General features: G+C 42.9%; 2 protein-coding genes across 4 annotated transcripts; one reads left to right on the top strand and one right to left on the bottom strand.

Moving 5' to 3' along the window:
* The first annotated feature begins 227 nt into the window (after positions 1 to 227).
* LOC115571939 (uncharacterized) lies at positions 228 to 8,481 on the top strand. The gene is made up of 3 exons (XM_030401598.1): positions 228 to 251; positions 1,518 to 1,625; positions 2,722 to 8,481. Exons 2-3 carry the CDS (start codon positions 1,526 to 1,528, stop codon positions 6,432 to 6,434), a joined length of 3,813 nt encoding a protein of 1,270 aa, XP_030257458.1. The 5' UTR covers positions 228 to 251; positions 1,518 to 1,525; the 3' UTR covers positions 6,435 to 8,481.
* Positions 8,482 to 8,867: 386 nt separating this feature from the next.
* slc39a6 (solute carrier family 39 member 6) lies at positions 8,868 to 21,671 on the bottom strand. 3 transcript variants are annotated; one of them, XM_030403576.1, is made up of 12 exons: positions 21,518 to 21,671; positions 19,674 to 19,881; positions 18,081 to 18,585; positions 17,759 to 17,915; positions 16,856 to 16,954; positions 16,590 to 16,759; positions 15,971 to 16,171; positions 15,693 to 15,777; positions 15,149 to 15,550; positions 14,903 to 14,983; positions 14,143 to 14,333; positions 8,868 to 11,627 (listed from the first exon to the last, which is right to left on the bottom strand). In XM_030403576.1, the coding sequence occupies exons 2-12, from the start codon at positions 19,874 to 19,876 to the stop codon at positions 11,475 to 11,477; spliced, it is 2,247 nt and encodes a 748-aa protein (XP_030259436.1). In that variant the 5' UTR covers positions 19,877 to 19,881; positions 21,518 to 21,671; the 3' UTR covers positions 8,868 to 11,474. The 3 variants fall into 3 exon arrangements, with proteins under 3 accessions (XP_030259436.1, XP_030259434.1, XP_030259435.1); XM_030403574.1 differs by lacking the exon at positions 21,518 to 21,671 and adding an exon at positions 21,070 to 21,446 and having other exon boundaries at positions 11,475 to 11,627; XM_030403575.1 differs by lacking the exon at positions 21,518 to 21,671 and adding an exon at positions 20,549 to 21,063 and having other exon boundaries at positions 11,475 to 11,627.
* Between the last annotated feature and the right edge of the window lie 1,599 nt (positions 21,672 to 23,270).

The raw sequence follows: 23,270 nt of genomic DNA, 5'->3' as shown, positions 1-23,270 counted from the left end.
TTGCTGGACTGTGGTCCCAGTTTGTGTCTCTAACACAGTTGCTGGTGGTAGCACCTTTATGGTAGTTACCAAGGCATGGTGCAATTGTGAAGGGGAGGGTTTCTGGGAAATGATGTAAACCTAGTCCACCCCCACCACCACCACCACCACACACACACACACAGGCATGTGTATTTCCTGTATATAAAGGAGCAGCAGACTAACTGAGGCAGAACTCATCCTCCTTCCCAGAATCACATACAATCTGAGGGGTAAGTTGCTGAACAGCTGTTATTTTTTTTATATATATATGTTTTGGTGTTTATGTGATAATAAGGATATTAGTCTTATAAACATTATTGTATGATTACATTTTAGTACAAGTATAACAAATACACTCTTGTAAATTGTGGCAGTGAGGCTAATGCACAACACAGAGGTGAGACTCTACATATACAGGTGCATCTCCAAAAGTTATATATATAGGCTATTATATATAAATACACATATAAAATAGTTGCTACATTGCACCATGCCTTGATAACCACCATAAAGATCATATCTGTAATGAGCAATCTGACTATCAGAGCACTCATTTAACCTCCTTTCGGAAGGTCATCCCAAACCTCAATTCTAGCCAGATTTAACCATTTCTTTCCCACTTTTGATGTCTGTTTGGGATCATTATTCTGTTGGACCACCCAACTGCATCCAAGAGCTAATCTTCTGCTGATCATTTTAGGTTTTCCTGGAGAAATTGGAGATAATCCTACTTCTTCATTATTCCATTTACTTTCTGGCACAGCCCCAAGAGAGAGACAGAGACAGACAGAGACACATAAACACCCACATCACTGAAACAGACACATTTGACACAAAGGACAAAATATCTTCATGTATAATGTTTGCAGAATAAACAAGTAAGAATGTGTTGAAGACACTGTTTCACAAAGTCCATTAAGTTTCAGTTACGCAAAGCGTCTCAAAACTGAGTTTTCTTAATGAGAGTCTGAAGACTTTCTCCACTTTCTCCAAAGAAGCGGTCTATAAAAAAAACAAACATATTTCATTATATGTGATTAAACGCTGGTTGTTGGTGATAGATTAAAGACTCCTCACAGCTTCCATTGGCTTACATGTAACTCGAGCTCTGATGAGTGTATGAAGAGATTCATCACCGCCTCTGCAGCACCACACTCACCGTCTTAGGTTTTACATTTCAAGTGGGATTATTAACTATTGCTCCATCTGCTGGATGTATTGTATTGTTGCAGCAGTAAATTCAAAAATAATTATCATCAGGTAAAAACAAACAAGTGACTTTTCATAAAAGATGAAAAAGAGGCTTTTATTTTTTCTAGTTTGGATTTATGTCAGTTTGTTGGGCCAAAATGTTAAGAAACCTTTTTAATACAGAGCAAATCAAAGTATCAAGTCTTTAAACAGGAAAACATACAAATCACTGAAATTAGCATTATGAGGATGGCACAGCAGGGCACAGAAGTGAAGTAACATACTTTGTGTTGTTTCTGGTCTAGACTGAGAGATGGACCCTGAAGGGAGCAGAACCGTGGAGGTGGCAGCGCTCGGCCGGCCGTTCAGCCTGGGGATGCTGTACGACTGCCGCAGTGATACACTTGTTCCTGGTAAGTACTGACATGTTATCACAACAAGATGGTGGCGGCTGGTCTGAACTTGTGAGTTGAAGGCAGCCAGTGTTTTGAAAATATCTGAAAGGGACAAAAATACATGTTTTTCCTCTTACTTGAAGTGAACATTTTTAAGGCTGGTCAAGCACACCTACATTTAATCTCAACATCCCTGAAAAATAATAATTATTAATAATCATTATTGTTGTAGCCGATTTTTATGTATAATTATGGTATGTTGTGTGTGGGTTTGGTAAGTCACGTAAATAGTAACAGTTGCTCGTCCACATGCGCACCAGGGGGCACAGACAGGGAATCACGGTGATGATGTCTAGATATGGGAGTCACCAGTGCAAAGGTGGAGGGAATTGGGATCACAGAGGCACACAGTTTTTCACCCGTTCGTTCGTTCGTTCGTGTGTTCCTCCTAGATGTTTTTCTGTTATAACGTTAGCCTTTTTGGTTTTCCGTAATATTGACATGTTTCAGTTTAGTCACTCACTTTTTGCACACCAACACATTAAAATTACCTCAAATTCCCTAAAGTGGCAATATTTTGGATATATTGCCATTACAATTATTATTGTTCTCTTCATTATTTTCCCCATCACCCTGATGGGAACAACATATTTTATATGCTGCAGTTATCAAATTCTGGTTCTGGCGATGCAACAGAGCCATTTTAGAACTGGCTGATGGTGTTGTCTGCGACTCGGCTTGTCAAGTTGCCCGGCGGCTGGTTTTAGGACACAGTGCACACAATCAACTTGCTTTGCGACACAGGTGCCTTTTGTATTTTGCAATTTAATAATTACTAGTTCTGCTTTTAAAAGCCTGAAAAAGCCAGCAGTTAGCGCAGAAGTACAGAGCTGTTGAAGCAGAGATGATACGTCTTTTAGTTGCATTAGTGTGTGTGGGCAGGTTTTCAAAACATTGCAGAGTGGCACATTCCAAGCTTGTGAATCTGTCTGAACAGGACTTTACAGAAATTTTATGAAACCTTATCAAACAGATAGTTGTTTAGAAAATTACTTCACCATGCCTTACTGACATGCAATAACATTCAGTTCACATGATCTCTTCTTTTTGGCAGGCATGACACTGTGGGATAGCAATGAGCTGGAAAAAGATACAAGAGGAAGACCAAAACCTAACAGCGAGTTTGAAATAGTTGCATCTGAATCAATTGAAGACAAATCTTCAGCACTAACGGTTGAAGCTTCTCTTAAAGCAAGTTTCTTGGGTGGACTGGTTGAGGTTGAAGGATCTGCAAAATACCTGAATGATCAAAAAACATCTAAAAAACAGGCCAAAGTAACACTGAAGTACAAAGCTACCACAAAGTTTGAGGAACTGTCAATGGATCATCTTGGAAGAGGCAATGTGAAGCATCCATATGTCTTTGATAAAGGGTTAGCTACACATGTGGTCACAGGGATCCTTTATGGAGCACAAGCCTTCTTTGTCTTTGACCGTGAGGTGTCAGAAAAGGAAGATCATCAAGACATTGAGGGTAGCTTGAGGGTGATGATACAGAAAATCCCCTGTATTGCTATAGAGGGTAAAGGTTCACTGAAAATGGAGGACAAAGTCAGAGCAACTGCTAATGAGTTCTCCTGCAAATTCTATGGAGACTTTCGTCTTAATCAAAGTCCCGTCTCTTTTGACGATGCAATACAAGTCTATCAAAGTTTGCCAAATCTGCTGGGAGCCAACGGAGAAAATGCTGTACCAGTGAAGGTTTGGCTGTTGCCACTGACAAGTTTAGATTCTTCTGCTGCGAAACTCGTCCGTCAGATAAGCGTATGGTTAGTCCAGGAATCACAGAGAGTCCTGGAGGACTTCAGTGAGCTGGAGATGAGGTGCAATGATGCAATGAAAACCACCACTGCACAGCAGTTCCCACAGATTGGCACAAAGATTAAAACCTTTAAAGAGATGTGCTCTGAGTTCAAGCTGGAATTCCAACAAATGTTGGCAAAGAAACTTCCATCAATCCGAGGAGGAGGAGAAGAAGAGGCTGGGCTCACAGAGATCCTGAAGAAGAGACATTCTTCTCCTTTCAACAGCAAAGACCTCAACAAGTGGATGGACTGTAAAGAGAGAGAACTCTGCATTTTAAAGTCTTTCACCAACATGATGAAGAACACCAAAATCATCCAATCTGACAGCAGTCTTCATGAGGAAATTCTTAGTGCAAATTATGCTGTTTGTTTTGTTTTCACCTCACTGGGTAGTGATGAACCGTACCTCTCAACTTTATCAAACTACTTAAGACAAACAACCAAACCAGACGAAGGTCGAGGGTCTCGTACTCATGATGTAGAGAAGGAACAATGGTACCTTCTAAAAGAAGTAGCAGATACAATGAGGAGTAAAGCAACACTCTTCAGTGACTTCGCAGAGGTCAACAAGGAGAACAAGAACACTAAGTATTTGGCAGTTGGTTTAACAGATGAGACACAGAAAGGTTCAAGCATCTACCTTTATAAAGACGGCTCTTCTGTCACTAAGAACTTTGAGCCTCCTTCAAAGCCTGAAACATTAACAGTCAGAGACATAAAACACAACAGTGTGACGCTGAAGATTTCTCCAGCAAAGTTTGGAGCAGAGAACATCACCTCCTACTCTGTTGAGTACTGTGTCAGTGGACAGGATGGATGGAAAGAAAAGACGGCAGCAGAAGCTGAAGAAGTCACAGTGAGCAATCTGAGTCCAAACACAGAGTACAAGTTCAAATGCAGAGCAGTGACCTCAGTAGGTGTTGGACCAGCTTATGAAGTCAGTGGTTCCATTAAAACTTCACCTTGCAGCCCTCCTGGAAAACCTCAAGTTGAAGCAAACTCAAGTGAGATATCAGTTAGCTGGGACAAACCTGTTGAACTCGGACAGGATGTCCAGATCCTGAGCTACATCGTGGAGTACACCAAAACAGACAGCAGAGAGAAAGAGGAAGATCTCCAGTGGACCCAAATTATGTTAATAGCTGAAAAGACGATAATTTCAGGGCTTCAGTCAGAGACAGAATATGTCGTCAAGGTCAGATGTGATTGTGGTGAAGCTGGACAGAGCAGAGAAAGCATCTCTGTTAATGTCAGCACAACAAAATGTAAATTTGAGCGTCTTGCTGAATACCTCCAAGTTGTTAGCAAGAAGATAAATTCTGATTCCCCGTCAGTTTACAAGCTGCCTCTGGAAGAAGAGGATATGGACATCGATGGATGTCGGGGGTATAACTTTGGCAAAGAAAGCATGAGGCAAAATCGCACAATAATGCTTCTTGGAGCGACCGGATCAGGAAAGTCCACTCTGATCAATGGAATGATCAACTACATCGTTGGCACAGAGTGGAAGGACAATTTCAGATTCAAGTTAGTTGATGAGGATCAGTCAAGATCACAAGCTGAAAGCCAGACCTCTGAAGTAACTGTGTACAAACTCAACCACCAGGAGGGCTTTAAAATCCCCTTCTCCCTGACCATTGTGGACACACCAGGGTTCGGGGATACCAGAGGAGTAGGTAGAGACAGGGAGATCACAGAGCAAATTCGGAGGCTTTTCAGCTCTGTGAATGGAGTCAGTGAGATTGATGCAGTGTGTTTCGTCACTCAGGCCTCTCTTGCACGACTAACAGCAACACAACGATATGTGTTTGACTCGGTGCTGTCCATTTTTGGGAAAGATGTGGCAGAGAACATTGCGATGTTGGTGACTTTTGCGGATGGCAAGCAGCCACCAGTTCTTGAGGCAATAAATGTATCCGAGGTTCCATGTCCCAAAAATGACATTGGGCTTCCAGTTCACTTCAAATTCAACAACTCTGCATTGTTTGCAGACAACAGAAGCTGCAGTGACAGGAACTGTGATGGGGATTCTGATGAGGATGATGACAACTTTAATCAAATGTTTTGGAACATGGGTGCCAAAAGTCTGAAGAAATTCTTCACCGCTTTGGGCAAAATGACAACCAAAAGCTTGCTAATGACAAAAGAGGTTCTCCAAGAGCGAAAGCATCTTGAAACAGCAGTTGAAGGTTTGCAACCACAAGTTAAAGCTGGATTAGCAAAACTGGAAGAAATCAGGAGAACCAAAGAAAAGATTAAAGAGCATGAAGCAGCCATGACTTCAAATGAAAACTTTGAGATTGAGGTGGATGTTATCAAGTCAGTCAAAATACCGCTCACAAAGAAAGGAGAGTACATTACCAACTGCCAGAAGTGTTTTATCACATGCCACTACCCGTGTATGATAGCAGAAGATGATGAAAAATGCGGATGTGCATCAATGGATCAGAGCGGGATGTGCACAGTCTGCCCGGGAAAATGCATTTGGAGTGTGCATTTCAACCAGACATACAGGTGGGACTATGTTCAGGTAAAAGAGAAGCGGACGCTGCGAGAATTGAAAGACAAATATGAAAAAGCCACAAAAGAGAAACTGACTATTCAGGACTTGATCGAGAGGCAAGAGGAAGAGATTGTTCACCTTCAAAACAAGCTAGTGTCTCTGATTGATCAGTCTGCTAACTGTATAACTCGTCTGCAAGAGATCGCCCTGAGACCAAACCCTCTGACCACTCCAGAGTACATCGACATGCTGATCGAAGGGGAAAAGTCAGAGGCCAAAACAGGTTATCTCGCCCGAATACAGTCTTTGGAGGCAATGAAAGAGAGAGCGAAAATCATCTCCAAAGTAGCTGAACGAGCCAAACTTACAAAAACGGAGGAGGAATTGTCTGAAGAAAAACAGAAGAAGCAAGAAAAGAAAGGTTTTTTGAAGAAAATCACAAACTTCTTTGGATATTAGGGATATGAGGTCATCATTGTAGTGTAAACACCACCGCACCATCCCAACAACCGCCAACCTGCAGGAGTGTTCTCCACAACATGAATAGCTTGCAGATCTCCATATATTAACACATATATGTACAACAATGTTAGGGGGAAAACAGGGTACCGTCATTTAATTAATTCCCCAATCAAATTCAATCATTGGTTCCACAAAATAAGTGGAAATGTTTTCCCATGTACAATAACTCTTCTGTTTGTCTTCATACGAATTCTGTTTTATCTCCTTGTCATCAAGAAGCTTTGTTAGACTTTTGGAAACTTTGACCAGCAGGGGTGCTACGTTAAAGAGACATTATATAGGTTTGGTAAAGAAATTAAAACTCAGAAAGGTAATATTTACAAGATTAAAAAGTTAATAATTCAAAATTATTTATTTGCGTAACTGAGAAAAACAAAGCATCAGCAGAGGAAGTTAAGTAACCAGAACACGTTTTGACGCGAGCAAAGTCGAACAGTATGAAACTGTGTTGTCCTCTGAGGACAGTTTGTTTATTTATTTCAGTCAATGAAGTTTTTCTCTTCTGATTAAAAATCATTACCCCAAAACTACAAACTGCACCTTTGAATAAACTCACTCAGTGTTTCAATTGTCTAGGAATCACACTGACCTGGTTGTTTGTTAAATACGGAAAATTGCTTTTAATCTGACACATGATGTAATTTATTGATCTGTCAGCTGGGCCACTGGTGCCATTAATACTTGTCACACATTTCTCTTTTGTATTATGATTTATATTTAGTGATTAGAATTGGTCTTATTTTATGCTGCTGATTAAAGACAATCTGTTTGGGGTTTGACAGGTTCAGTAACTTTTTGTGTGTTTTAGAAGATGATGTTAACAAAAAACAAAGATTGTAACAGAATTGCTTTTCATTTTACATGATCAAATTATAGGTTTGATTCAGTTTTTGTAAGGTTAACACTGCTAACTTGATGTTCAGCCTGTACAAACTGTACGTTGAGTGATTAATGTGCAGTTTGTTGTGTTTAAACTTGTTCTTGTTCTCTCTGGAAATGTTAACCAGTACAGCTGAGCTCCAGTATTTACCAGCATTTATAGAAAGGGATTATAATTACATTTACTCTTGCAAATACCTTGCCACTGTTTGATTTACAGCTCAATTTTAAAGAAAACACTGAGCTGATTGTCAAACGGGGTCAACAAAGAATCCACTTAATGCAAAAGCTAAGTTCTTTTAATGTCTACGATACTATTTTGTGCAACTTATGCAAAGTATGTTCGAAGATTATTGGCATTCAGCAGAGGAACTTGGGCTCTATCTGTAAAAAAACAAGCAGCTGAGAAAGCAAAAATAATGATCAGCCAACCAGACCACATTATGTCGACCAAGTTTTTCTTGTTGCCCTCTGGTCGACGCTATAATGTGCCCAGGAGCAAATCCAATCAATTTGCAAAGTCTTTTATTCCATCTGCCATCAAACTCCTAAACTCAGAACCCACTAATTTTAGAAGAATTTAACCTATTTAATTATTTACTCATTCATTTATTTATGACGTACCCATGTGCCGCTTAAATTGTTTTCTGACTGACTGAATGAATGATCATTGTAATGATTTTATTTTTGATGTCTGGAAAGCTTCAACTAAATTGCCCATTTGGGATAAATAAAGTGGTCTGAACTGAACTAACTGCAGCTGTGGTTCAGTCACATCACCTCTGGAAACAGTGAAGAACTGTTTTTATAGTCAGAGAGGCACGAATCTCTACTGTCTGAGATTAAAACAGTCATTATACACATTATCAGTCAATTCAGCTTCAACATGTATTCTGTATTTTAGCCCACGAATAATTTTGTGTATTTTCATTTTTTTTTTTTTTTATTGCGTGTTGTTGCTCAGTTGTACTTCATAAAAGGAATGAACATATTGAATAATCTCAGTGAAGTTTGTGGTTGTACAGATGTTTGCTTTCAGTGTTTGCATGATTATTGTAGTGTTTTGTAACTGACAACTGATAATAAATTGTTTTTGTTGGATTCATATTTGTCTTTTTCTCTCTTAAGTCTCAATCATCCTTTGTTATTATTGGCTCACACCATTTATTAGAGGTAATGTTTATATTTCCAGGCCATGTAAAGATTTTATATATAAGTTTAAATACTTTCCACATCTGAAAAAGTGACTTTTTATGAACATTATTGCCATATGAGCTCTTGAAGTACTTTTCAGAATAAACATACAGGTAAATATATTCACAACACTTAACGGTTAACGTGTCTAATGACCAAACTTATTCAGTTCATTCTCAGCTGTTCAACATTCAGCAGAGTTTTGAATATAATCCACAAATATGTGTATTAAAGTTGAACTGACAATTGGAAGTTTTCAGCTCTGCGTTGTTCAGGATGAGCAAGGAAACATGAAACCATCTTTCACTGTGCGACTTTATTTGTGTTCAGGAATGTCAAAGAGCAAAGTGAGTCGACATCACAGCTGCCTGAAGGTCACTGCTGTCAGCGGATCAATACAGGGGTGGACAAAATAACAGAAACACTGTTTTTACAGTTTGAACTCGACGGTCAATTCTGAGGCCACAAAAAGTTTGTAAAGATCAGAAACTGCAGCGTCGAGAGTCGGTGTTGGTCCCTGAAGGTGACCTTTTTTATAGAGGGAAACATTTAAGTGATTTAAATAAAACAAATATTTTGTAACACACATGTGTGCAAGTACACGACAATATGAACAAAATGAGGCTTGAGATGTTTTCACATGTTACTCACGGAGCGGAATATAAAATATTCTCAACATTCAAGCGCTTCAACTCGCAACTTGGTTTAATGTTTTAACACATTTTTCTTTTTCCTGCATTTTATCATCATGACAACACGAGTGACAAACTGTCTTTAGCTCCATTTCACATCCCAGGAAGTCTGGAACTGAGAGGGAGGAGCTTTACAATGAATTAGAATAAATAAAGGCTTTAATTTAACGTCTGAAATGTGCCCCTCTTCCACTTTAACACAGATGTTGTCCTGATGTTTTTAGACTTCCTCCTGTCTTATTACATCATCTCAGTTGGAGCCTGATGATTCTGTTCGATGAGATCTTTTTTTTTAGTTTTCACACAAGTTGCAGCCTCAAAGACGACCAGAGAGTCAAACCAGCAGCTCCACGACAACATTCAGACGGTGAACGTTCCCTGCAGAGCTGTGTGATTGTATTGTGAGCTGTTTTATTGATTTAATCCACCTCCGTCAGCAGGTTCCCACCCTGTCATGTGATTCTTTTGGTTCTAGTTGAATCTGATGAAACCGACACTCTTCACAACAAACAGCACATGGAGTCAAACCACAGTCAACAACTGAAGTCAATGAAACACATACTTTAACAGCATGTTACATAAATATATACATACAGCAGAATATTGTACACGTCATATACACAGTGAAGTTCATGACTTTTTTTTCTAAAGGTCAGAAAATAACTTTTTCTCGACCTGTGAGGGAAACTTGTTATTTGACCTTCGACATCAGAGCAGCCTCGTAAAAAAAACAAAAGAAAGACATATTGACATCTGTGTGTTTGTAACCCAACAGAAGAAATATTGTAACAAAGATTACACAAAGTTATTAAACAAAAATATTAGTTTTCTCTGAATCAGCGTTGAGCTGCCACATCAACCCTTCAGCTAACAATGAAATAAATTAAAAACACTTTTAAAAACACAGCTAACTGTTTCCCTGCTGAGTCTTTTTGATTTGCTTTCAGATGTTGAACAGTGTATTTGTCTTTACACACGGTGACGTCACAGTGCAGACAGTCACCGCTGCTGCTGACGGCCAGAAGAACCAGTTTGTGCGTCGAGGTAGTCGCTAAAAGTCAGAAGAAGTTTGTCGTTTAAACTATAATGCACGATGAAATTAAATATCGTCTCTGCATGATGTTATTAACAGATTTAACATCTAGAAAGATGAAACAAATCTGGGCTTTAATGCGCTCCCTGAACAAGCAGCAGAGATCTCATCACTGTAACTGTTCCACAGCTGCGTCTCTCTGTCCTCTCACCATCATGGATATTTTTCCTTTTATCATTTTTAAACTGCCAATCAAAAGAAGTCTTTTATTTAGAACATGAATCGTGAAAGTTCATTTTCAGCTAATCAGGCTGGTCGACTAATCGGACAGACTTCCTGCTCGTTTAACTGAACCTTCACATTATTATAGTTGTTATTATTATGTGAGGAGTTTTAAGCTCCCAACATGATGGACAGAGTTTATAAAGTGTCTCCAACTCAACAACTCACTAAATTGAGACATTTGTTAAGGGAGTCTGGTGACTTTCTCCACGAGCAGCTGTATTTGTAATATGTGACATGTTTAGATCAATAAAGTGTGAGTGAGTGTAAACAGTGTGTTAAACAGGACACTGGATTACAGTGGACGAGCTGTTTTTGGTTCACCAGCCGCTTCAGTTGTTCAGCAGAACGCTGCGACGCTTCAGGAATGTTTTGTGAACTACGACACTTCATCTGACATCCGACAACTCTGAGGGAGGAGATGATGACTGGGTTTTACTTTTTGGGTGAACTGCTCCTTTAATGGCTTCATCGCCAAACAAAAACGACAACACTTTTGTGGTTCCAGCCTCTAAAATGTGAATATTTGGTGGTTTCTCATACTTATTAATTAGCTCATGGTATAAAAATGTTGACCTAACAGAACTTGCAGGAGGATTTTAAAGTGTAACTTGTTACTCAGTCCAGTCGCTGTTATGGCACTTTGAGTATGGACTGGAATACTAACGTGGTTCGACTCAGCAGCAGAAACACTTCAACTCAGCAGATTAATAAGAGAAAAAGAAATCAGACGTAACGGTTAAAAAAAATATGGAATTAAATATGTAACTTCCTACAGAACATTCCTGTTTCAACTTCCTGTGTAAATACAAACTAAACTGAAGTAACTGCTCTGTCTACAAGAAATAAAAGTATGTTACACGTCTGAAGGAGCCGCTGAGATGCAGCTCCTCTCCTTCAGTAGCCCAGGTCCAGCTGGATTTTGTGCTCGAACAAGGCGATTAGCAGCATTATGCAGAAGCCCAGCAGGATGCCGGCGTTCTGCAGGAGGAAGAAGCCGCAGTGGCTGAAGCCGTGATCCCCGGCATCGTTATGCAACATCTCCGGCACCTGAAGAAGAAAACGACACGTGACGGTGAGCGGTTGATCCACCGGGCTGAAATCAAGAGCTGTCTAACAATACATTTCTTTTTACTCCAAATACTTTAATAACATGTCAGCTGACAGGAAGAAGATCACCATCGCTGAGGCCACGACTACCTGCTGTTTGACTCTTCCACTAAAAATCATCTAAACATCACAATTTGAAACTCTTCTAATCTTTTATGTGAGTGTTTAGGTCTTTCATTTGGTCTCTGGTGCACAGCTGGCGGGTACGTGGTCCGATGCAACAGATTCAGCGCAGACAGCGAGTGTAGCGCATCAAATGTGGTCAGAACACGATTTAAGAAGACGTAGCTTAGCACAAAGACTGGAAGCAGAGGGAAACTGCTAGCCTGGCTCCATAAAGCTCTCTGATCTGCAGGTGTAACACTCCCCGAGGTCACATGATCATTTTACATGAATGTTTAATATTTCCTCTGATTTAACCCCTCTGTCTTGTTCCCTGTGTTACTGTGCGATTGGCTGAGTGAATTATGACTGCAGGTTGTCTGAGGGAGCTGATTGGTTCCAGCCTCCAACCAGAAGTTTAGAGGCTGGCTCCTCCCACTTCCTGTGTGTTCTCCTCGCTCTGCGTCCGGCAGACTGGCAGCACTTCTGTTTGTGTTTTAAATTAAACCTTTAAAACACTTTGCTGCTGCTGGTGATCGGGAGATGTGAAGAAGGGAGTGTCATGAATACACTGAGCCAGGGTTCCCCGCTCTGGTCGCAACTACAGGTTTGATCTTATTGATTGTTCAGTTTTTGGCTTCAGCAGCATCAGTTGACCAACAATTACACTGAGTAATGGTCAAGAAAATGTGTTTAATGAGGTCACAGAGACATTTGACCACTCAGATGTTTTTGAGACCGTTGGACGTCTCTGAGATATCACGGAAAACCCGGAAACACGACAACTATCTCCGGTGCAGAAGCACGATGCCTTCAAACATCACAACATGCATTGTATGTTGTTTAGAGAAGCTGCTGTGAAATGAGACATTTTAGCGTGAAACAATCCACAAAAAGAGTCTCAGAAATCCTGCAGGGCCGCAGCGTCTCCGAACTCATCGTGAGGTTGTTGGTTTGAGCTCCGTCACACCTCTACAGGATGGTGCTCCTTGTACAGGAGGGTGTAACAGTCAGAGTCAGAATCCTTCAGTTTTGCTTTGTGTTGGTCATTACAGGCAGTAATATCAGCTGCTTTTAAAATCGAGGCTTTGAAGGAAAACTTCTAAATCAAGCTGGGACAACATGAGTCAGCAGGTTTTGCACTAACTTGCAGCTCGAGTGCCGCCGTCATGAAGGAAAGAAGGGAGACGATCAAAATGTGCTCTGACACTGAAACAAACTGAAAGCTGAAGCATCAGAGCGCAGCGCAGAGCGGCGGCCACCAGAGGGCAGCGGAGAGCAACACAAGACGAGACAGCAGCGCTTTGTGACAGCTCAGTGTGTGTGTGTGTGTGTGTGTGTGTGTGTGTGTGTGTGTGTGTGTGTGTGTGTGTGTGTGTGTGTGTGTGTGTGTGTGTGTGTGTGTGTGAAGAGGTCAGCTGCTCCTGAAGGCTGCTGCTCTCTGAGCTGAAGCACCGCTGAGAGTCACACAGTGAGTCGGTGAGACGTGTTGAGTGGACAGAACAGATGCTGCTGACTGGACCAGAGCGGTTTCACTTCTCCTCTCTCACCTGATTCACTCCGTCAGCGTTCACACACACAATCTCTGTTTGTTCAAAACCTCTGAATAGTTATTTTTCACTGCTTTCACTTCATAACCCTCCATCGTTTGTAATTTGGGACTTTTACATGTTTTCACAGGTGATTCTGATGATTCTTACGCTAGAGCTATTATTAGCTATTATTGTTGTGGTTGTTGATATTAAGCTTCGCGCTGCAGTAAACTACACAACTCTTCTTGAGAAAAAAAGACAAAAAATGATATAAAAAAAGATGCATTAAAGCAGCACCGTGTAGGTCTGTAGACGAAAATCAACCTCTGAATTATAATTTTGACAATATTAATAAGGTAACAATACAAACTGTTTCAATAAGTCAGTAAACAAACTGTTCTCAGAGGAAAATAAGGTCCTTATGCATCATCTAATTAAGCATAAGCTCATGATGCACATCAATATCACTTTTATTTATTCGTTGGCAGCCTTTAAACAAAAGTCGTTGATAAAATGTGATATTTGTGAGAAGGTTCTTTGTACAACTTCCAGTTTTAGTTTGCTCAGAAACATCCTCAATTTAATTAACTGAATCGGATCAATTTGTGAAAATCAGTGGCGACATTCCGATCTATTGAGACGCAGAAGAGAAGCTGTGTTGTTTTGAAACTTCCCCGGAGAAGAAAAGTATTCTCAAACTGCTGTTCAGGTGACAAAAACCCTGCAGCAACCACTTGCTCTCCTAAATAACTGCAGAAACTAAACTTTGCTCGAGGGAAACAGCGTCCTGACGTGCATGTTTGTGTTTGCCGTTGACTCACCATGTCCACCAGCGCCACATACAGGAAGAGCCCGGCTGTCAGGGCGAATATCCACATGCAGATGTTGTCTGCGTAGTGTCCGATCAAGATCCCGGTCACCATGCCCAGGTAGGCCATCATGGCCGACAACACGTTATACAGAATGGCCTGACGCACCGTCATACCGGCCTTCAGGAGCACCGCAAAGTCACCTGGCAGACAGAGCAGAGATCTGATGATCACAACATGAAGCAAAACATTTCCTCATGACTTCATATTTCTTTCCTCACTTTAATAAACGCGCAATATGTCACTTCTGCCACTAGAGGTCAATAAAACACAACAGAAGAAGTTGTCGAGGAGAAGAGAGTCCTGGAGGAATCAACACCTCATCAGAGTCTCACCAGATTCTGATTCTGATCCAGAGCTCAGAGATTCATCTTTAACTTCTGGGATTAAAAAGTCCCTTTATTAGAAATAAAGTTTGTGTTTTTATTAAAGGAATAGTTTGACATTTCAGACACTGTGAAGACATTTGAACAGAGTCCTATTAACACTGATTTGACTTTGTGTCCTTGTGGTAATAGGAAGCTAGAGCAGCAGCTGGTTAGCTTAGCTTAGCATAAAGACTGGAAACAGTTGGTAACGGCCAGCCTGGTTCCATCCAAAGAGGAAAAATAATCAATAAGACACATAAATATCAAGAGAACGCTGTGAGAAAGTATTCATAGGTTTTATATGCAGTAACTCCTGCAGATGAATGTTCCGCTGAAGGTCTTACCTAACTCATGAGGCAGCTCGTGACAGAAAACAGCCACAGAGGTGCTGAGACCGCTGGACAGACCCTCAGTGAAGGCGGCTCCTGCAGGACGACGGCAAACATTCAAACAGTCATGAGCACGGAAACATTCTCATCATGGCAACAACATCATGATTCAACCAACTCAGGCTTAAAACAGTTTCACATTTTTAAATAATGAAACTGTCGCCCAGCTCCGCTCTGAGACCACCAGTAACACCCACTGACCGATCGCAAGGCCGTCGCTGAAGTTGTGCAGTCCGTCTCCCATGATGACCATCCAGGCGAGCGCGGCCACGCCGGCCTGCTGGAAGTGCTCCTCCGAGTAGGAGTGCGAGTGGCTGTGAGGGTGGTGGTTCTGGGAGTGGTGGTGGTGCAGGATGTGGTGGTAGTCGTGGTGGTGGTGGTGCATGTCGTCGGCCTGGCCCACCGTGTCGTGGAAGTGCGAGTGGCATTTGTTCTCGCAGTCCTCGTCGGTGTAGGCCGCCGCCCCCGACGCTTCGGCGTAACCCTGCGAAGACACGACGGACACCTGCGGCGCCAGCATCGACTGCTCCTCCTCCGCCAACCCGCCGGCGTGCAGGCTGCTCGAGTGGTCGCCGTACATACCGGCGCCGTTCGTCTCCACATCTGGAGAAAGAAAGACAATAATAGATACTTTGATTTTGGTCTCCAACAGGTACGTTTGACTGAAGATGAACATCCGTCATGTCGCGACACAACTTTACTGTTCCTACATTAAATCGGACCACCACTGGATGTTTTGTCTCACCTTCAGTCGGCTTCAGGTCGCTCTCCTCCAGAGCCGGCTGCTTCTCTGGATCCGCTTTGTCGTTCTGATCCCACTTCTTCTGGATCTGTGAGGACGGCAGGAACACTTTTATTTCATACAACTGAAAAAACAACAATCAGCGCCACTTGTTTCCACCTAATAATAAATATCACACCAGTAAATATAATAAAACACAGTAGATCGATTAGTTTAGATCAATTAGTACAGATGACAGTGTAAAGAAGCAAACATGAAAAGAAATCGGATCCGACTCTGACCTTCTGTTTCTTGTCTTTGTACATTTTTCCCAGCGTCAGGAAGTGTTCGATCAGAAACATGAAGTAGACTCCGCTCAGAGCCGTCAGGCCTTTCCAGACCCCGTCCAGGTCCTCCTCCTCCCCGTCGTCATGGTGATGGTGATGTCCCTCAGTGAAGTTCATCATTGGAACCTCGTGGTGCTGAGAGACGCCTCTCTGAGACTGAAGCACCGGCACAGAAACACAGAAAGGCATGGATGAGACGAGGCGGACGACAGAAGGCAGCTGGAGAACAAACTGACACTTAAGTTTACACCGAGTCAGAACCAGGTCTTTAAACGCCTCCTTTTCTCTAAGTTTGGTCTGACATGAGGAGACCTACTGCAGGTAACACACTGACTAAGATATAAGAACCTCTTCACAACTACACATCAAAAGACCCAAAACCTACAGATCTTCAGGTTCCTGTACTGAGAAAGGCCGAACAGATGCAGAAGAATTATTTGCATTTCTGATCGGAGCTAAATTTAAATTCAACCCGAGAGGAGCGACAACCTGAGGCAGCTACAAGACATCTGGTGTGAGCTTTCTGCAAACTAGAACTTCCAGTTGCAAACATCTGGTCGTCCAGTCGACTCACGTGGGGGATGAGATGAAGGAAGGCGTCGCCGCTCAGCGTGCCGACAGCCAGCGCCACCAGGAAGCTGAGGAGGAAGTTGAAGAAAACTTTGTTCATGAGCGGGATGAGGATGACGCCGAGCAGGGAGAGCAGGCTGATGATGGTGATGGAGACGAAGCCGCCGACCCACGCTGCAACAGAGCCGTCAGAAAAAACACTTCAGCTCCCCGAGACGTCCTCCAGAAACACCTACATGAATCCTTAACAGTGATGTGATGTCAGCTCACCTGTTGTGATGCTTTTGCCACTTTCTCCACCGGAGCGCTCGCCGTGGTCGTGGTGCGAGCTGTTGTGGTCACCGTGGTGACCGTGATCGTGTTTATGGTCTGGAAATCAAAATAAAAAAGACTTTGATCCATCTTTGTTTTGCCACATCAAAATACAAAACTACCATAAAAGTGTTCTGATGATAAAATGTGTTTTGGGTCAAACACGAGCTTCAGTCACTCTCAGAAATCCAAACTTGCAGCCTGACCGGCTTTTATTTATACAAATAAGAGGCTGACACACAAACACACACGTAACACTTTGTGTAGACAGTCTGCCTGGTCGTTACCTGTATAAACTGGAGGATCTGGACTGTTGAAGTGCACCTGAATACTCTGACAGGTGTGTCAGTCAGCAGACACGTAACAGTTAAGAACTAGAATAGAAACATTTTCTACAGAATATTGTGAGGTCACAGTGTGTTTAACCTCTGACCTTAAACCTGAAGCAAATGTCACAACTTCATTATTTTATCCTGTTTTATGTTTTACTTCATGGTATTTATTCGATGAATTCTTGAGCTTGACTTTTCAGAATAAGGTGCTTTGAACCATCACTTGATTCCTCTTTTATTTTGAAGAAATACTTCCTGTGGCTGCTCATGGCACCGACACACAGACGCTGGCTCGATAACGACGCATCACTTTTTTACTTTTTATATCATGAGTCTTGTGTGATCGGCTGTATCCACGTTTAAGCGACGAGTTTACGGATCTAACTGGACGAACTGAGTGTTTCTGCAGAGTCTCCTGATCGTCTCCACCGCCGGCTGTTGTCTTACTGGAACATTTCCCTACTGGACCGACACGTTTGTATTTATTTATTAAAGAATGAGTAGACTCCTTCCACTGATATTCTCCTACCTCTCTCGGCGCGTTCTGTGGTGCGAACATGCAGGATGCACGCTTCGCCATCGATCTGGTGGAGGAGGGCGGGGCAGAGGAAGCTGAAGTCGCTGACAGACATTCCCGCCTCCTGAGACATCCCGTGTGAGGAGAGGATGCTGGAGGCGCTCAGACACTGCAGGCGAAACACAAATACTGAGCAATGACACACACACGGAGAGACAGTCAGGCTTTTACAGGATGTTGTTAATTTAATCTGGTTCCCTGATTAAAATGTTCCAGTTTTTTTGTACATTTGATACTGAAACTCACAGCTGGACGTAAGACGTTTGTGTCCTACCTCTGTGCTGTCCACACTGTCGTTGTCAGGGAGATCCTGGTGTTCACGTTCATGTTCATCGTGGTCGTGGTCGTGGACGTGGCGACTCTCCCGGCTGACAACTAGGTTGGCAGTTTCTGTGCTGCCATCTTGGCTCTTATTTACTTCAGGTTTCACCACCAGCTGGGCGCTGTACGCCGCCGTGGCGCCCACCTCCTGAGCCGCCGTCTTCTTGTCGTCCAGGCCGTCATGGATGTCCTGGTCTTTGGCGGCTTCAGGGCTCTTTGGGAACTTTTTGGCCGGTGATGGTTCGGCGTGGACGTGTTTGTGGTGATGCGAGTCGTCGTGAGGATGGTTTTGATGGGGGTCTTCGTGGTGGTGATGATGATGATGTTGATAATGATGGTGGGCGTGGTGACCGGCTTGCTCGTGATGTTGCACCATGACGTTCCTGATGCGGTCCAGCCCCACGTTCTCCAAGAGACGCTTTAACCCGGCCAGAGAGATGGTGCCGTTTTCACCGTATCTGAAACAGTTAAACGTCATTATGTATTCAAGCAAACGTCCAGAGGAGACGTCCCTGCTGTTAATGCACAAACTCACCAACAAAGACTTTAAATATAAAACATTTACATGAAGGAAACAGTTTATATCTCGAAGTGTCACCGCTAGCAAAGAGGCTGCGCTAATTCAGTTACAAACACGTCTCACTGACTATCACTTTTTACTACTGTCTTTTATTTTGAAGCAGCATTACAGGAAATGTTTTCAGCAGCAGTCCCTGAACGCAGTGAATCAGTGAAACGCAGCAGATGGACGAGAGAAACTAAAAAGATTCAGTTAGAAGCTACAGAAGTCCTGAGAGCTGAACACTCTCTCAGGTTTCCTGCACAGACGTGAGCTGAGTATTGATCTGCAACAACACACACGTGTTTGAGGAGGAGACGGATGCTGATTACGGATTGGCTGCAGGCGTGAGGTGTCACCGCCGCTCGCTTGCAGACGGATGACTCTCTATATCATCCATGTTTAGATCGGTTCCCTATAAACCACACGTTCACTCTGACATCCAGCCTGCCACCAGCCGGATTCTCCCTCAGCTGTGTTTGACGACCTGCGACCGTTACTGAAGGTCAACATGGCGTTATAATGACGTCATCGCCCAGCAGGCTCAGCAGGGCTCGTCTGACAACAAAAAAAACCTGAATAACAGTGAATTGTTTTTCTTCATTTCATTACTTTATGATGGTGACTAACTTACTGTTGCTACAGCTCGCAGCGGTTAAACACGGGACGTTTGCACACCTGAGGCAGCTTCTTCCTGCTGTTCCTTCAATGTGCTCACACTGAGAAACAATAACACAGCTGTAGTGACGCCCCCCTGTTTTTCTTTCCCTCCACACAGAAGATAATCAGGAGTCAATAAGTGGATAAAGAATGGCACCGATCAGCAGAATTGATGTTGGTATTGATATCTATATATCTGTATTGGATTTAAAGCAACAAATCAGAATTGTTTCCATGATATTTTCTCCAGTTCGGTGTTGAACCGTCAGAAAGCTTCATGTGATCGCAGCGTCAGGGTGACTGAGTGTTAAACTGTGAGGAGCTCACCTGTTGAACAGAGCCTCCAGGTGTTGTTTCTGACTCTCCTTGGCTCTCTGCGTGTCCACCACGGCCGACAGTAAACGCTTCGCCCTGTTGGTCTCCGCGGTGGTCGTGCTGCAGTCGGAACCGGTCGACCCGCCGCCGCTGGACAAACTCACGGCGAGGAGAAACATCACGACCGCGATGTGTCGACTCTTCTTCTCCTCCATCGTCTCTGAGAATAAAAAAAAAAAAAAGGGAAGTTCAGAAACAGTCACAAGACGTTTCACACTCACGTCTGAATTACTGTGCATCACGTCTGTTGTTTTTTCTATCAATTATTCCCAACTGAACATTAAAAACAAGACTTTTTGCAATAATACAAAAGATAAAAACACTAAACTGACGAGTACAGTCATCACAATCATGCAAAGATTTAAGCAAACGTACAAAAACATTGACCGGGTTCAGTTTCAGGGTTTGGGAGTCAGATAACTCAAGCAGGGCTGGAGATATTACAGTGTTGTGATGATACGTTGAACTAACACCTACTACCACTTCCTTTATAACAACTCCTCGTGTTCATGTTTGTTTAGAATCTTTATCTGCAGCGTTACAACCAAAAGCACAACACTGCCCTCATGTAGCGGGGAGCACAGAAGGAATTAGTAATTATTGTGGTAATTTACACCTACTCACTACAAACAAGTGTAACTAAAATAAGAAATTGATAATTAAACACAAGCATCACAACATTTGCACACACGCCTGATGATCATGAACTTTAAAGTATAAACTAAACTACTCTCTGCAGATCAAATGTCTTCTGTCTACGGTAATATAGATTATAATGAATCATCTGAAGTAAACACTGTGGTTTAAGTTGACACACACACACTCACAGGTCTGACGTTGCTTTCAGGGACTTCACGCTGTTACACAATGGAAAACTTTAACCAGACGACGTGTGAATGACGGATTATGGCTAATTCTGGATGTGGGATTACTATAAAACATCAATTATTAATCAAATCCGGTGTGATCACAAGAAGCTGATCTCATTATCCGCCACATAAACCAAATTACAACCCACAGACGGCGGTGTTGTGAGAAGACAGATGGACCCAGTTAGCTGGGTGAGGAAACGGTTAAAGTTGTTGTCTAGTTTGTTGGATGTTGAGCCGAATTAAAGACACGAGTCTGATTAACTGGATTATGAAAAAATTCAGTTACGTTGAGACGGCTGTCATCATGTGACGTGACATTGTATTAAACTTAGAGGTTTTCTGAATGGGGTCTGGCGCACGGCTCATACAGACGCATGTTTGTGGGTGTCTGGAAACAGCTATTTTAACTAAACGAGGAGCTCATCTTTCAGCGGGAACAGAGACGCTGTTAAAGAGCAGCTGCCGGTGATACTGACAGGGTCGATGCTCCGTCGCCTCCCCGGGGTCTGACAGTGTTTTAGCCGCGTTAGCAGCGCTGCTAGCCGCTGTTAATCGTCAGGTTTTTCGGCGGATGCTGACAGATGGCTCCGGTCAGGTGGCTGCGGCCCGGCTCGCGACTCGGGCCTCGTGCTGCTGCCGGGACTCGACCTCAGCTCACGGCCGCCACACAAACATCCAGTCGGTCAGTACCGGCCATGTGTGTCCGTCTTCCCCCAGAAACACACACACACACACTCGCTGGAGGTAAACAGTAACACGTTGGGTTTCTGCGCTCTGCACCAGCCCGGTGCCGTGTGCACAAAGACGGAAACCCGGAAACTGCCGCCAGCCGCTGCCGCCGCCGTGCGGAGCCGACACGCTGCACCTCCGCCCGGACACACACACCAACAACACCCGCTGCTACACGCCTGGAACACAACTCACTGTGGACGTAAGTGCTGTTCGGATCCGCTCCGGGTGCTGTGTGAAGGCTTCACGGTGCCGCTCGGTCCGCTCCGGTAGTGAAGAAGGATGGATGTGGTTTGTGTGCTGCCTCCAAGGCCCGTCGGAATTCTGAGAGACGCTCTGCCGGGTGTGTAAGAAGGGAGGATGTAAAGCTTCTCAAAGCCCTCAGGGGGGGGAGGAGGGGAGGGCGGAATAAAAGCTTTGTTAGGCCTCCAGCGCATACTTTAAACCAACACGTGAAACAGGTGTGTCTATTTTTGTATTGTTATTATGTTATTTTTAACTCATGTTGGCAAAACAGACTTTGTGTTATGCGAGTCCTGTAAGTGCCATGTTTAGAAAAACTGAAGGTAGAGGAGATTAAAATCTGAAGTACAAGAGCCACATTTAAAATAACCTTTACTCAGCCTCTCTTAGAATAAAAGAGTATTTTATTACTGACTTCACATCACTCAGACATGTACTAATTCTTCCTTAATTTGTCGACTCATCTTCAGGGATCCTCTATTAACAGCTGCCTGATCTCTTCAAACACATTTCTGCACGTACACGTTGGATCTGTAGGCCGGGGACACGATTTTGGTTCTTATTTGAAGACCTTCTTTTAAAGGTAAAACCAGAAGATAGCATCTTCCTGGTTCCCTTAGACACGGAAAAGCTTTCTAATTTACACATGGGGTATTTACTGATGTATATCATGTCGAAGAACAAGACGTGATCCGTATTTCAGCCATTTAAGCAAAAACAAATACAAGAGAGATACACTGAGTTGGAGACGAGGGGACCGGAACATATTTGCAGGTTGTAGGACTTCTTCTCAGGTAGATCTGTGAGACGACTCCTTCAAGTGAACGAGAGACGATTGTTTTGTCTTTCTTTTTTAAAAAATGTATAAATTAGGTCAAGATATATGAAATATATGTTCGATACAGTCATCATCATCACTGATGCAGAGCAACCACCAGAGAAGGTGGGAGGATGTTTTGTCCCAGCAGTGCCTGAAGGCAGCACGGGAGGACTGGGATGCTGCTGCTGCTGTGCAGGATGACAGTGATGCAGAACAGAACATGTGACTGGGCTTTGGTAGCATGTGACGGCACCGCCAGTGTCCAGGTCTGTGGGAAAGAAGAGGGGAAGGGGATTAATTCAGAAGGATGTCGAAACTCAGAATTAGTTTAGAGTCCTGGGAAAGATCCATGACTCCCTCTGGTTAATAGTTTGAGCCCTCAGATCACCTGTCTGTTAAAAAGGTGAGGAGGAAGAACCAGGGTCCAGTTCTGATGGAGTCAGAGGAGCTGACATCACCAGCAACCATTACTGAAATCACAGGCGTTTTTGATGAAATGAGTTTTATTTGTGTTAATTATTTGAAATAAGCTCAAAGAAACACGTTTTCATGAAGAACTTGGGCTGTTCGGATAGGGACGACGGTTCTGGAGGCCCAGTTCTGCCACTTCAAGAAAAAAGAGATGATGAAAGTTTATCCTTCCCACAGTAAGACATTATTATGAGACAAAGAGACAAAATGAAAGGGAAAAAGTCATAATAGTTATATAAATTATGACTTTTTATTTAATAATTTAGATTTTTTTCAACATGATTACTTTTTTTGTCTTTAACTGGCTCTATAACTTTACAGTCTGAAACGAGGCTTTGTTTTACAAAGAAAGATGGAAGCAAAGTTGTAAAGTCATTTTAATTGTAGTTTCAGACCGGAGGGAATCGACATGGT

The sequence above is a fragment of the Sparus aurata genome, chromosome 21 (assembly GCF_900880675.1).
Source record: "Sparus aurata chromosome 21, fSpaAur1.1, whole genome shotgun sequence".
In the NCBI taxonomy this organism is placed as follows: domain Eukaryota; kingdom Metazoa; phylum Chordata; class Actinopteri; order Spariformes; family Sparidae; genus Sparus; species Sparus aurata.
Note: the sequence above shows the minus strand (reverse complement) of the source record. Positions and strands in the feature narration are given on the sequence as shown.